General features: G+C 44.9%; 1 protein-coding gene across 1 annotated transcript; it reads right to left on the bottom strand.

Annotated features, from left to right (window-relative positions):
* Positions 1-3908: 3908 nt before the first annotated feature.
* prima1 (proline rich membrane anchor 1) lies at positions 3909-13149 on the bottom strand (the record flags this gene model as incomplete). Its single annotated transcript, XM_083633477.1, has 4 exons — positions 3909-4175; positions 8907-9036; positions 11905-12046; positions 12868-13149. 4 exons carry the CDS (start codon positions 13147-13149, stop codon positions 4076-4078), a joined length of 654 nt encoding a protein of 217 aa, XP_083489603.1. The 3' UTR covers positions 3909-4075.
* Between the last annotated feature and the right edge of the window lie 2704 nt (positions 13150-15853).

Genomic DNA, 15853 nt, shown 5'->3' with positions numbered 1-15853 from the left:
ACTAGCTTAAGATGCTGCCTAATGATATCACACAATGTGACTAACACACCTACATACACACACACACACACACACACACACACACACACACACACACACACACACACACCCTCATCGCTGGTGACCCCATGCTAGCTGAATCAGGCTGCAGTGCCCCTTCTCATCAACCTCTAGTCTTGGCTCATCAAAGAGCCCCTCTTTACTGTGTGCCTATGTGTGTGGTGTGTATTAAATTGTGATGCTAGGTGCAAGTGTGTGTGTGTGCATGTGTGTTTGTATGTGTGTGTGTGTGTGTGTGTGTGTGTGTGTGTGTGTGTGTGTGTGTGTGTGTGCGTGCGTGCGTGTGCGTGCATGTGTACAATCAAGTCCCCCAGCACTGGGGTTGCATCTGTGAGCCACCGCCACCGTTGTGATCGTTTGAACTCGCAGCTCTTTTTGAAAGAACCTCTCTCATTAGCAGCAGCTTATGTAATCAGTGTCCCACAGGTATCCGACACTTTCCCCGCCCCTCCTGCCTGCCTGCCTGCTGCCTCCTGGAGGACCGCCCCTCCTGCCTGCCTGCTGCCTCCTGGAGGACCATATGGGAGCAGTGACCTGATGAGCAGGCAGCTGGAGATACTGAGGGTAATTAACGCTGACCAAAGGCCTCTCAGTCAGAGAGGGTGTGAGTGGGTCCTCAAAGATTGTGAAGGTCAGCTTTGAAAAGGACTGTGTGCGGGCACAAGTATGCTCTTTCACACACATACACACGCACGCGCGCGCGCACGCGCACACACACACACACACACACACACACACACACACACACACACACACACGCACACACACCAGCACAATTATCACCAGGTATATGCATAGGTGACATTCCTTGATTAAAGGAAGTGTCAAACAGACTGCAGCAGATCAAACCAGCTAGTGATTTTTGTGCAGATACAACTGGAATTTAAAGAATTTGAGTCATCCAAATTCCAGGAATTTGTTTATCATCTTCCTTTGTGCTGCATGGAAACACCTTGTGAGAGCCTCACAACGCTTGTTGAGATAGTGAAGATCCCCGGCCCTCCGCCTAGTGCTGTCACTTTGCTTTTATTACAGCGCAATCCACAGCGCCTTGGCCGGACAATGCATGAATGTTTAAATTGCTCAGAGTGTCCATTGGCATTACCGTCAAGTGGCACATCTAAAGCGGGGAAGGCAAAGTTCTCTATAGTCTCTCATTCACATTATAATTCATTCACATTCCTCTCTGGTGCTCTTGTGCTCTCGCTACATGGCTTACTGTAGCTTGCACAACACTCATCTCTCCCCCTTCCTCGTTTCAACGTGTAATGTACAAATTAATAGAAAAATAGCCAAATTGATCCTTAATGGTTTAGTCTGAGAATAGAAGCTCTGTCATGGAAGTAGTCTGGGTTTAGCTGCAGAAAACATATCATTCAATCACACGGCCATGATGTTTGTGACATTTTTATCGATTGAGCCGGGAACTAGCGCAATATGTGACCCATAAGTTGTCTTGGTTTGCGTCATTAAGCACCATGGAGTAGAATGTGCTTGATAATGGCAGTTCATTAAAGATGCACTGTGTGAGACAGACTGATAACATGTCCTTGGCTGTGGGGGGCCTGAGAGACACACACGGCACAACACAGCACAGGACAGGCTAGTGCAGACAGGACGGGCACAGGCTCAATAGAACAGTGCACTCTTATCACCTTGGCCACATACGGACAGGTGTGTCTGCCATCGGGTGACAGCGATGACAGCCCATTTCTATCTGCATTGTCTTTACACACAATAGACTGCAGGTCTGTCATTATGTACAGTTTTATTTACAACTGAAAAACTCAGCAATGAAATCAACTTATGCACATCTTTCTATCGGTTTGGTATAATGCATAAATTGTGTTTACTATTGATTGGCATACATGAATGGCTTGCTCCATCAACATGACAACATTGACATAATTCTGGTAGCACATTGTTTAATGTTTACTATGTATAAACAGATGTTCTGTTACACTGTACATGTCATTAACAGTCCAGAAGGCAGATATTTAAATATCAATATTTACATTCATGCATCCATCATTTCTCTCATATGGGTACATTTTTAGGGTATACTGTTTGCTAATACCTGTGCATGTTTCGATGCAAGTGTGTGTTTCCAAAATTCAACAGTTTAGCCAATAGCTATACTTCACTGACAATCACAGAGTACAGCCCGCTCTCACAGAGAACTCTCATCTACATGCATACTCACAGACACACACACAGAGACGCACGCACGCACGCACGCACGCACACACACACACACACACACACACACACACACACACACACACTCACACTCACACACACACACACACTCACACTCACACTCACACACTCACACTCACACTCAGTCAAAAAGCAGCGCAGCGTTGAGTGATGCTCCAGTTCAGCTCAGTTGTGTTTTTCCGAGGCAAGGCGAGGGGGATGTGGAGGACGCCTGTGACAGCACTGAGTCACACATGTCCCTGCTGAGGCCATCCTCTGTGCAACCTGATCTCTGGCTATTGGCTAAGCCTCCTGTCTCTCACCAGTCACAAGGTCAGCCCTGGGCTCAAGTCCCCTGTTTCTATAGTGATGATGGGCAAAGAGCCCTTTCTTGACAGATGGAAAAATGAAGATTGTCAAATCCAAACACTACACGGCTGAAGGCATCTAGCTGACCCCGAAGACCCGAAGCCTCTGTCTGCACCAATGAGTTTTAACAAAACAAATCGTGATATCTGATATCTTGTAGGGAGCTTGCACCTTGACAATAAATTAATCAAGGATGGGGGCTGGATTATGATGCAGTACAGAAATATTTGGAAAACACACATTCACATAGCACATCACAGAGATCCCTGACTTGTTTGCTGAAGTCTCAGGGAAGCAGAGAAAGGCGTATCAAACAGCCAGAGACAAAACAACTGATACCAAAACTCTTTGCCGAGCAAGCGTGTTTTCTGCATCAGTGTCTCAACAAACTGACAGCGGGCTTAAAGCATCGGAGCATCACAAATGAATGATATGGTTTATGAATAATTCACTTAGAAAACAGACCTATCAAGAAATAAAATGAATTGATCAAGATGTGAATAACTAACAGGACAGTATCTTTTAAGTAGAAAAATAAATTCAAAGGTAGAGAAGTAAATAAATAGAGCAAATAAATACATGAATGATATATATATTACATTGAGCCTAAGTCCTCAGTGGCAATGCTGGGATGGCAAATAACCATATAATGTCCTATATTGACTTTGATCCTCTTTTATTTATTTATATATATATATATATATATATATATATATATATATATATATATATATATATATATATATATATATATATATATATATATATATATACATATATATATACATACATATATATAGATTTTTTTTTATTTAACATGGATTTCTTTAAATTGCATAGTCAGATGAATCCACATCTCAGAGCCAGGGCCAACAATAAAATCATGCTTCTCACAAAGCATCTGCCTCGAAAAATGGACAACAAAAGATGGACAGTGTGAGGAATATAAAAATGTTGCATTCTCCGTAAAAACTGCATGCATGTAATTTATTGTGGTGTGTGACAGGCTGTCCTGTGGGACAGTGGGGCTGCTGTATTGTCCCTTGCAGATGTCAACAGTGTGCGAGGTGTGGATCTGCAGCAGACTGGCAGACAGTCCCTCTCCAGCCAGCAGCCAACCAGCCTGTCAGCAACACTTGCTGTTACTATTGGAGCATAATGTTGGGCCCGCTGTGCCACTTTTGACACCATGGGGGTTTGTTGTAGATCTTTCTCTCCATCCTCCCTCGCTTGATTTTTTTCCCGTCCAACTTTTACAGCCCTTTCTTGAGCCGAGCGGTGACTTGAGTCCGGGGCGACATGCCGAGAGACGAGGAAAGGTATATGCGTTTGAGAAGCTCGGGTAAAACCCCGTTTGCATTCTGGGTGAGAAGGGATTGTTGTATTTGGGGTAAGGTGAGAGATGGCAATGGTGATGTCACTTCCGGTGTCTGTCGGGGGCGACAGTCTATACCACAGTGTTGTTAGTACCCATGGCCTTCTTGCTGCGGATGCTCATGGCGTATTCCCCGCGACTTGTCCCGTTCTCCTCTTTTCGTAGTGGTTTCCTGTGGAAAACAAACAGTTTGACAAAGTGAGGATTCGTTCCTTGACGCGGGAGATTCGATGTTGCATTGGCCCCCGGTTAAAGGCCACGTCATTAAACAGAGTTTCTAGCCTGTTAACCTTTAGGATGATTTGATGATTTGATTACGCTGGCTGCTCTGGTTGGATAGCTATCCTTTCTAATAAGCTCAATGTTAAAAGGTCACTTTGCTGTTGGATCTGCGCGGGGAGACAGGAGGGAGAGATACATTGCAACACGGGGGAACGAGGCAATTAGATATGCGGCTTGGTAAATGAAATCTTCCCCCTAAGTGATGAGTACGTGTGGATGTCAAAACAGCTTGGGAATTACATCGATACATAACCTCATGTGAAATCCGCCCCTCTGTAATACTCTTCCCTTTTCTGGGAGTACTTTCTGGCAAAAGGAAAGCTGCAACACATGATCCTCTTGCTGCCATTGGTCTGTGAAGAGCAGTATCATTCAATGCAGCCCTTTTCATGCACCCCTCAGTGCTTTTGTGGTTATTATATTTGTCCAGTGTACTGTGGCTTCTGCCCCGACCTCCCCCAGCCGCTCTCCTCTGCTCTGGCTTACGTAACTCAGAGACGGATCTGAATACAGTTAGTACAGTCATTGTCCCACTCAACACTGTACAGTGCCTCCACTGGCACACACAGGACCCTTAAGCTACATCTTAACTCTGTGTCTCCTTCCCGGTCTCCTGAAAGCGCTGGCTGGCCAGTCCGTCTTGACATCCGGTCCAGCACCAGCCTCTTCCCTTCTTAGTGGTCATGCGGCGAGGAAATTCCTAAATATTTACGGCATTTAAGACACCTACTGAATTATAATCAATCTTAGGCTGAAAAATGGCATCGAAGGTTTTTAATTTTAGTCATGCGAAACATCTGGACGCTCCACGGACATTGTGTCTTTTTGTGTTTGTATTTATGGTTTCAATATGTCTATTTTGGGGGTCAGCTCTGACTAATTGTTCCCCAAAATAGACGACAGGTATCACGGCCTACTTGTGAACATCATACACTCAAATGTCCCTGAGCCGCATTCTATTTTTGGAAGGTGGGGATGTTAATAGTGGGTCTGGAGCAAAGTTGTAAACAATACGTGGGGGGATGACTCAGACTTCCTGTGGGACTGCTTCATCTGGTGGGGTTGAATGGTGCAAGCCACCGGGGGACGCAGGCTGGCCATGTAGGACAGATGCTGCTGCTCTGTCCCAGTGGGACCTGGGAAAGCCTGGGAAAGGAAACCGTCCGGCCCCGGGGTGGAAACGCATCCTGGAAGATGACTGGCTGATGTACTGTAGCTGCAGCTAGGGGAACTGGGAGATACCAAAGTTTTCTCTAAGGGACGGTCTGTACTGTTTACAGCAAGTCTGGGAAATCTCCTGTGAATAGAAGTGGCAGTCAATGGGGGTCCATAGTCATTCAGCGTTATGCAACTTTTCCATGGCTCACCTCTGGTTTCAACTTTGGCCACATTGGTGCGCCACTGACTGCTGGGAGACGCTCCAGTCCTGCTCAGTTCTAATAAGATCTCATCGCTCTCCGGTTAGGCTGACCGTGTCGCTTGGGGCCACCACACAGGGCAGAGCCTGTGGGCCTCAGACCGACCTCGAGCCAGGCCTTCAATAATAGATGCTATGCTGTTGACACATGGCAGGTGGCTACACAACACTTCACAGGTTAGATGAATATTTCATATCAAAGCTGTGCAATCACAGCACACATACCTGTTTGAAGTTTGGGGAATGGATCATGTTGAAATTGGGACATGTGTTGAGCTGTTTACAATTATTCCAGCCATCTGGAAATTAGATTAACATGCTATGGTTCAAATGAAAAGTATTCTAAAACAGACTTAAAAATCCTGTGTTGCTTTTCACCTGTTCGTTTTTGGACAGTGCTGGTATGGTAATTGGGAATATAAAAACAGAGTAGATGAATTATGTATGAGCAAATATTGGATTTTAAACCGTTTTGCTTTACAAAAGCCTTTTGCTTCCGCATGTGTGATTGAATATATGTGATATATTGGCGTTGGACAGGCCCGGCTGTGATGTATCGTTCTTCATTGGACAAGACTGCCAGCGCACTAAGTGATTGGGAAAAGCTTCTAGCTTCATTAGGCCGTTGTGTTTGTTTTGGCTTCCTGGATGGCTGACAGGCTGGACTGCAGCATCATGTCTTTTGATTTGAATGGCACAGCAGCACTGAAACGCAGCGTGGGTCTGAATCCTCTTCTCCATGCTCGCAGCTTCCCTGGTGTGGTGGACTCCGCTGAATAGAATTGTATGGAATCGTCGTCGTTTTCTTCCAACCCCTTTGCCTCTGACAGATGACTGGCAGACAAAGATGATAAAAAAGAGGAAAAGTCCAGGAGGTCTGGGACCTGCAGAGCTAGCTGCTCTGCTGTCTGTGCTGCTCAGGCCTTGGCCCTTGGCCAGCTCATTTTCATTGGGAAAGCCCTGAGCACTGAGGGGCTGGAAGGGCTATATATAACTGGCTGTGTTTTTCTCACTGACAAACCCTCTCTCACATCGTTATTGACTAAGACACCCAATTAGAGTCCTGCCTTCCCCTGCTTTGGTAGACAACATTTTTATCTCTCCATTTCTCTGTGTTGTTCTCCCTTCGTCTCAGGAACGATGGATGATTAGAGGATCCATGACCAATTTGTCATGGATGAATCATTTTTATTTCTCCACAGTTTCTCCTCAGACTGCTTTCCTATTGGCCGGAGACTAATGAATGTCTAATGAGGCCCGTCTGGCTGGACCTGTGTTTTTTCCCCCCTTCTCATTCAGAGTGGAGGGCAGCTCGGCGTGGCTGTAAGTCTGCTGTCTTGTGCCCACAGAGCTTCAGGACACGACCCGCTTGCATCTATAAAAGATGTGGCCTGCGATGAATGACTGCGCAAATTAATTCATAAATAATGACTTGGGTTTGGGGTGAGAAGCGTATTGCAACAACACTTCCCTTCCCTACTACTGCTGCATTAGGAAAGGTGCCCCTTGGCTACACAGCGGGCTGGAGAAAAGGTGCCCCTTGGCTACACAGCGGGCTGGAGAAAAGGTGCCCCTTGGCTACACAGCAGGCTGGAGAATTGCCATAATGAATTCCTGAGCCAACCACCCACTTCCGCTGCCTGACTTTGCCTATTTCTTATTTGAAGAAAAGAGAAATAGAATCCTACTGAGGAAATCCATAGTGGGCATGCACTCGTATATAGTCTCATGAGTATGATAAGATATTTAATATAACATAATAAATATAAATTACATAAAATATAGAATATTCATTTAGTCTATCTAAACATTTTGTCATTTTGTCAGTGTGATTTGTTATGTGTTTTTAAGCTCTTTGCACCCCAATTCCAATGTAGTTTCTACTGTAGTTCTCAATGTGGGGTACGGGGACCACCAGGGGTCCTTGAGGGGGTTCCAGTGGGTCCCCAGCAAATTGATGAATTGTTCAAATTTACACTAAGTTACTGTAACACAATTACAGAATAAGGAAGAATGGCTGCTTTTGGTCGTCGTTTCTCTGTTATCTCTCTACTAGCCTACATACTGTACAATACAGGCAGTCATGTAATTCTAGACAAAATCATAGAACAATAAACAATCTTCTCAGATTTGTGCCTGAGGCACAAAATCTCATTTCAATCTCATTAAATGGGGGTCTGTGGCTCTAATGCGGATGAAATTAGAGGTCCTTGATATGAAAAAGGTTGAGGATCACTGGTTTATGCTACATTTGATACAGTCTGTTATGCTAAAATGATGCATGTATACAGTATATGTGTATGAGTGTATTGCGTGTGTTTGGGTATGTGGGTGGATGCACACACGTATGCTCCTCATGCCTCTCTGTGCACGTGCAGTGCTTGGCCCAGTGTGTGTGTGTGTGTGTGTGTGTGTGTGTGTGTGTGTGTGCGTGCACGCGCGCACGTGCGTTAAATGTCTGCAAACATGAACATGTATGTCAGTTTGGGTGTGTGGGTGTGTGTGCGTTTGTAAAATGTCTGCGAACATGAACGTGCATGTCAGTTTGCATGTGTGACACCGTGCTGGCTGAATGCCATACAGGGAATTGGGTCTTGGTTGTGCTGCAGGCGAAAAGCTCACACAGCCTTTTCTCTAATAAGCCAATCAAATGGGGTTGCCACTGCAACAGCAGGGCCTTGGGATTCCTCTGCTAGCCTCGCATGCCTTCACTTTCACATGCATCAAGCTACCATTCTAAAGAAGCTGGGGACAATTGTGCAATTTAAAATCTGCACAATATTGCAAAGTGGAATCATCATGTACCATAGCTCCAATTAGAGAGTCATATATTATATATCTGCACGACTTGCTGTTGTGACTCTTCCTCAGTGACATTTACAACCCCTTCCATTACCTAACCTCTGACCTTAGTGTGACCCAGGAGGGTTATGACAGGGTCACAGTAGCCTTCTGCTTCATCCACATGTTCGCAGATGGAAGAGATATGGCACAATCTCCCATGGGTCCAATCACAAATCATATGTTGAGTAGCCTGCCTATGATAGTTTGTCACGCACAATTACTTACGCTGCCGATATGCTTGCTAGGTTTTTGACATCAAAGACTCTCACAGAGGGTTATTCTCCATAGACGCATGACAGTACGATGCAATTGTGATACTACATCAACAGTTTCTAAAGAATTGCAATAGTGACATCCAACCTCTTGATGGCCTTGTAGCAAATAATGATGGCTGAGAGGAGGAAGACAACTGAAGCACAGCCCACTGTTCCGAGCACTATAATCTCCATCTCCATCCACCAGGGCCTCAAGGGCTCCATGGGCTCTGCCACTGAGAGAGAGAAGGAGGGGGGGGGGGGGAGGGATGGGTATGATATAGAAGAAGAGGATGAAGAGCAAAAATGATAAGAAACAAATTTAATTTTCAAAAATCAGCTACTGTGTTTGCAACGCTAATTGCTTTAGCCTAGACACTGACTCGGTTCCCATGTTCAGATGCACTGGGCCATGGACGTATCGATTGCCTGTAATATTCGAGTGCATAACGGAGCACTGTGGGAGTGACTGTCTTCCCGGCTCTCTCAGTAGGGAAGTAGCTGTGTCCTCGCCTGTTCTGTAGGTCTTAGGTTCAACGTTCACAGATATCCAAGCCGACACCATGAATCATTTAAGGTCCCGTCAGCCTTCCTTACACCAGCACTCCCTGTCCACACCAATTACACTTGCAGGAACCTCCTGCTCTTTCCACATTAGATCTGTGGAGTGAGACTACTACGAGGAACACTGTAGAACAATATGTGCATCAGCAACTTAGTGTCTCATCTCTGTCTTTCTCTCACTATCTATCTATCTATCTATCTATCTATCTATCTATCTATCTATCTATCTATCTATCTATCTATCTATCTATCTATCTATCTATCTATCTATCTATCTATCTATCTATCTATGTGTCTGTCTGTCTGTCTATCTGTCCATCCAGTCCTGCTCTCCCCTGCTTCACATTCCTCCTCCAGTACTCCCTGCCTGCCACTCCATCAATCTGGGACAATATCTGCTCTGGTTTGTTCCAGATTCATTGTCCTGAAACATGTACACACAGCTCCTCCATTTAGTGTTGCTGTGTTGTGAATGGGAGGGAGGGTTTTACACCATAGCAACAAATACCTCTTAGTAATGCTGTAGAGACTATCTTAACAAACAGCTCTTAGTAATGCTGTAGAGCCTATCGTAACAAATAGCTCTTAGTAATGCTGTAGAGACTATCGTAACAAATAGCTCTTAGCAATGCTGTAGAGACTATCGTAACAAATAGCTCTTAGTAATGCTGTAGAGAGACTATCTTAACAAACAGCTCTTAGTAATGCTGTAGAGAGACTATCTTAACAAACAGCTATTAGTAATGCTGTAGAGCCTATCGTAACAAATAGCTCTTAGTAATGCTGTAGAGCCTATCGTAACAAATAGCTCTTAGTAATGCTGTAGAGACTATCTTCCAACACAGCAGATTTCTCCTGAGCAAATGACAAAGCATGGCTCTGGCCAGTGCAGCACCTCATAAGTCACTGTGATATCTGAAAGCTCCCCTCAGCCAAACCTTCCATTTTAATCCTGCGTTTTGTCAACGGCTGCAGGATTTTAAACAGTCAGTGGTTCTAGGATCTCTCTCTAAGGATCTACTTCATTATGATAAAGCTCACTCCCTTGAAGGGACTTCTGAACCATTTTTAGCACACAGACTGCCAATTTCTCTATCAGATAGATAAGGTCTTAGTTATTGTCCCAGTTTTTCATGCCAGCTAGCTATGCATATTCATTGCATTTCTAAATACTAAATTTTAAGACCAAATTTAAGCTGTAACAGTTGTGCAAATTGGGCTAGTGAAGCAGTTTTACAATAATTATGTGTCTCTATAGTTTAGATTGGGAAACTCGCTATCGGCCAGTTATTTATGCTGTTTCCGCCTTCTGTAAACACTTACATCCTGTAAACTAAAGAAATCTACAAAATTCAGCATGCTTATCATATTTATCATAACATAACACTGTTTACTGAGGCATCAAAGCCTGTAGAAGCAGCGCTCGCTAACGAGTTGTAGTTATGCGTCGGCCATAATTGGGCATTCAAACCCCCACCTATACAGTTCAGTCAGATGGTCCTGACAGCATTTATGCAGTGACCTTGACAACAATCACAGAAGGGTCTATAACTCTATTCATAGGTGGCTCACATGGTGAGTCAGGGGGAAAAGGAGGTCCATCTAATTTGACCAGACAGAAAGAAATCGTTGAAACTGATTGATTGAAAGCCTTCCACCGCTGTCTGTTGAGACTTTGATGATTAAGTGCTCCTCCCTACTCATAACATTAAGGGCTCAGGGTGAGTGATGCTAAAGAGTCATGGTAAAAGCTCCGAACGGCTGCATCATCAGCAACGCCTGTCCCATATTTCACAGCATTGCTCATTAAGGTGCTTGTGACTACATACAAATCATATCAACTTTCAGCACGCAGACTGGTGAAATAAATTAGGCTATCTGTCAATGGCTGTAACATCTCTGGAATGGGACGAAAACAGGAGTGTAGCGGGGAAACTATGCTACAACAGGCACCGTATCCACAGAAGCATACACACACACACACACACACACACACACACACACACACACACACAACCGCATACCCACGCAGACCCTGATTGCCGCCGGCTCGACATCAAAACGAAGCTGGAACTCCTGGGTCGGTTCATTAGCCCCTTATCTCTATCAAACTAAAGCTAATTTAATTAACTCATCTGTGTTTTAATCAGGGGTCCTCCGGGGGAAACCCTACCACGGAACCACTGAGCTTGGCAGCCCAGCAGGCATGGATTTCACAGGCAGCTGGGTACTCCCCAAGGTCAGGCCCAGCATAAATTAGTCTTGTGTTCAGCTGTCAACATCCTGCCGGCTATAACACACACACACACACTCACACACAGACAAAAACATGCAAAAAACGTGCATACACGCAAATGTTACTCTCTGGGACTTGAATGTTGAATTCTTTCTTCTATTCTCAAAAGGAAACAACGCAAAAAAAAAATCTGACTAGTTGCTCAGCACCTGTCAGCATCTGTCTGGCTGAGAATGGGGGTTTCCGTGAGACAACTGTGGGCAAAACAGAGAGAGTGAGACAGGTGCAAGCTGGGACCCCTTACCTGTGGTCCCCAGTAGCCGCGGGGGAGGTGGTGGAGGAGGTGGTGGAGGAAGGGGAGGGTAGCTTCTACAGTGGCATGCCAGCTGGCACTGTTCACTAACTTTCTCCGCCACAGTCTGCGAGCATGACCTCTGGAGTTCTCCCTTATGAGAGAGAGAGAGAGAGCGAGAGAGAGAGAGAGAGAGAGCACAAGAGTGAGAGACATTCAAATGTTTCAGGAACACTGACAAATAACAGTTGCAGTATCGTGCATCATAAATGGAGATGATTCCGCCAACAGCAGCGTCCTGGTTGTTCGTAGTATTGAGCCCAGTGGATAGGCTATCACCGCTCCGCTGTTGTTGTCACAAGACATGCAGGAAAAGTATCATGTCTATGGCTGCTGCACGCTCCCTGTAAGAAGCCACCCACTAACAGAGTGGGCAGCCGGCTGCCCCGAGGACGAGGAGTGTGCGTGGGTGGAAGCAGATCACATTACACATGAACCCTGGCAACACTGTGTGCGTGTGAGCAACGGCTCACCACTATCTGTAGGCAGCAGCATGGGGCAGAGGTTAGAATACTCATCACTAACATATGCCTGCTGCAGGGATCCTGGTGGGATAACTACATAATATTGTTATTATCAGAGAAAGAGTTGGCTACTCCACAATAGAATAGGGTGACTGTGTATATTTCTCATGCTTTATTGGAAACTCACTTCACATGCATGTCTGTCACTATTAAGACAGATGTATGCTGGACTTGTGACCTATCCACTAGTGCAGACACAGGCGCAGATAATAAGATATGAGACATTGTATAATTATTAATCGTACATAAATTATAAAGTTTACTTTGGCAATGCTCATGCCGCCTCAGCCCACCCGCATAGTCCAGCAGTAAATTAAACTCAAAATACACTTGTGTGTAACATCTTCTCATGCGTAAAATGCCAAGTGGCGCGCCTGAACGTGATCCTTACCTGGCATGAGAGTAAAAACAGTGAGAGAAGGCAATGACCGAAGAAAAAAGGCCAAAAACTTAAAGTAAATGGCATTAGATCTTGGACCAGCATTCCTCTTGCGCTGTTCTCGAAGACACTAGGCAGCGTTTCCAACAAATTAATGCAGTATACATAGGATTGGACTGTTTGGGAAATAACCATCCACCCTGTCCAGTTCAACGGCGATATCTGTGACAGGCGTCTCCAGAAATAGTTTATGCCACAATCATTTTCCTCTTGAAATCCCGTTGTCGGTAGCATAGGACAAGCGAGACGGTGGAATGAGCTGCAAATCTCGATAAGTCATATCTCGAAAGTAGTTTTTTTTTTTTTATTGGCACTCAGATAGCGACCTGAATCACGCCGCTACTCCGTACAGTGTGAGGGCGGTAGATGGCCCGGTACCTTACATCCCTCCTCGGCTGCAAACATGAGTGCCAATGGGCCACTCAAGCCATCGAAGTTGTAGAAAAAACGAAGAGAGAGATCCTCAGGAATGTCGTGCGATAGGCTTCCTCACAATAGCATCACACATCTCAACTTATCTAGGCTAAATCATGTACGGGCGAGTCCGGAGGGCAGAGCCGAGGGTTAAACGGATGCATCCCCCTCTGTGCCAAAATACAGCGGGCTGTTTTATACAGGAGAGGAGCATCACCACCGCGCACTTGATGCAGCGCTCACATCAGCGCATCCTGACAGTAGCGGGCTTCAAATCCCCCGATCTCAAATTCTTTCCAAAGTCCCCCCCCCCCAAACACGGAGAAGGGGTAGGGATTTGAATGCGTCGGGGATGTTAACTGGGCTTTTTTGTAGCCTACTGCTCAGAGCTGAAAGTAGCCCACAGTGCATGGAGGCGAGTCTGTAAAGGATGACGCTTGATAGACCGAATTAAAGTCGAGTAGAGAGAGAGTGAGAGGGAGGGAGAGAGAGACAGACAGACCGAGAGAGAGATTACACACACACACACACACACACACACACACACACACACACACACACACACACACACACACACACACACACACACACACACACACACACACACACACACACACACACACACACAGGTTATAGAAAGATAAGATGAGAAGGGCAAATATAATGTAGCATATCTGTGGTCCACTGTCTCGGTGATATGAATACACTTACACCAAATCCAGCATTTATGATTCATATTAGAACTACTGTATAAGGAAAGTCCATGTCTATTTTAGCATATTATAAAATAAGCTTACATTGTTGCATTTTTAATGTATCCTTTTTTGTATCACTATGTATCTAGTGTAGACTAGAAGAGATGATACTGTAGGTAGGTCAGGGTGTAGTAGAGTGCAAACAACCAGAATGCAATGGGTAGTTTGTAAAGAGGAGAGTTGCATAATGTTGGTGGTCTTCAGTGGAGACAGTTATGAAATTACCCCACAGCCTACAGCCATGCAGACAACACAAGAATGCCAACGTGACATTCTCACTTTAGTTGTATAAAAAACACTAGACACTAGAGTGGAACCTGGTTAGTGTGACATCATGTCACATGGGAGTAAAACCTTTGTGCATTCTTGGTTCAAATGGTGCATTGTGAGAAAACTTGCTCTGGTCAGATGTTATTATTATTAATTAATGTTGATAAGTTAACTAAGAACCAGTGAAGAAGCAAAGCTGATGCACAAAGCCATTATGATGGATATTTTTTTTACGGTGTGGCCACCCAGGGGCTGAGGTGTCTATAAGAGGGTCTGTTTGTCTGTATGCAGCTTATGTCTGTCGCCAATGATCCATTAGGGGCCGAGTGGCCAGGTCGCCGATGATGTCATACGTGGCCAGGTCACTGATGCTGTCATACATGGCCACTAGGGGCCGAGTGGGCAGGTCGATGATGTCATACGTGGCTGCCAAAAGAAAGTGGCCAGGTCGCAGAAAGAAAGTGGCCAGGTCGTCGATGATGTCATACAGTTCTATGGCCCCACGATGTCATAGACAATGTGACATCATCAGTGCTCTCATAAATCCTTCCCTGCTGAGGTTACAAATTGGACACCTCTTGCTCATAGATAGCCCAGTCAATAAAGCCTGAACCTGCGGCAACATGCAGCATCGACCAAACCCAAGCCACCGAGTCCAATAACGCCGTTATTAGACTCAGTGTCTTGTTTTGTATCTATAGACGGTTTTAACCTGACATAAACATTCTAAATTGAACCCCAGCTCACTTCCTGTTGCAGTGTTTGCTAGTCAGGACTGACCTGGACTGCTAGGACAGGACTGTGAAAAGCGGCTGCTGTACCATAGCCTAAAAGTGTGACTTGTGAATATGTTTTAAATTTAGTCATATTTCTTTCCAATAGGTGGGAAGACAATTCTTGACATTCCCAAATTTGTAACAGCAATACTAATCACCATAGGAACACTCACACCAACCCGCTGCCAAAGGTGTGTATCATTATACAGTATTGTGATATCTTATTCATGCATTTTTAAAACGACAATTTTTCCTTTGGATGGCTTAGGTGCTCTCTGAAAGTTATACTTGAGGTTCAAATAACAGAAGTGGCAGCCCATTGTGTCATAAGAGATACATTTCATAAAACCTGCCAGCTTTTTCATCTAAAATAGCCTACAACTAACATCTGAGCCAAGTACTAAAATAGTTTTGGATTAAGATCAATGAATGAAGCATCTAGCCTTATAAGGTCATTATGTTGCAGCTATTTGTTATGTCTCTTAAAAAGCCTTTCCAAAAGCTGATGGGCGAGCTCATGCCCAAGAGTTGTGGATGACTTTTAGTGGGGGAAATTCCATGGGTGCTGTTGAATTGCGCTTGATTATTGGCACATACAACACAGCCCTTTTCTGAGTCTGAGAAGTGCAAGTGTGGATTCGGCATATAGGCATAGTGGCTCAGCTCCTCCATCCTCTCCTATACAGTCTATCCCAGTATCGATTACCTGACAGGAGGGACGCA

This window comes from Poromitra crassiceps (assembly GCF_964638095.1).
Source record: "Poromitra crassiceps genome assembly, chromosome: 3".
Taxonomy (NCBI): Eukaryota; Metazoa; Chordata; class Actinopteri; order Beryciformes; family Melamphaidae; genus Poromitra; species Poromitra crassiceps.
This window is presented reverse-complemented; position numbering and strand designations above follow the sequence as displayed.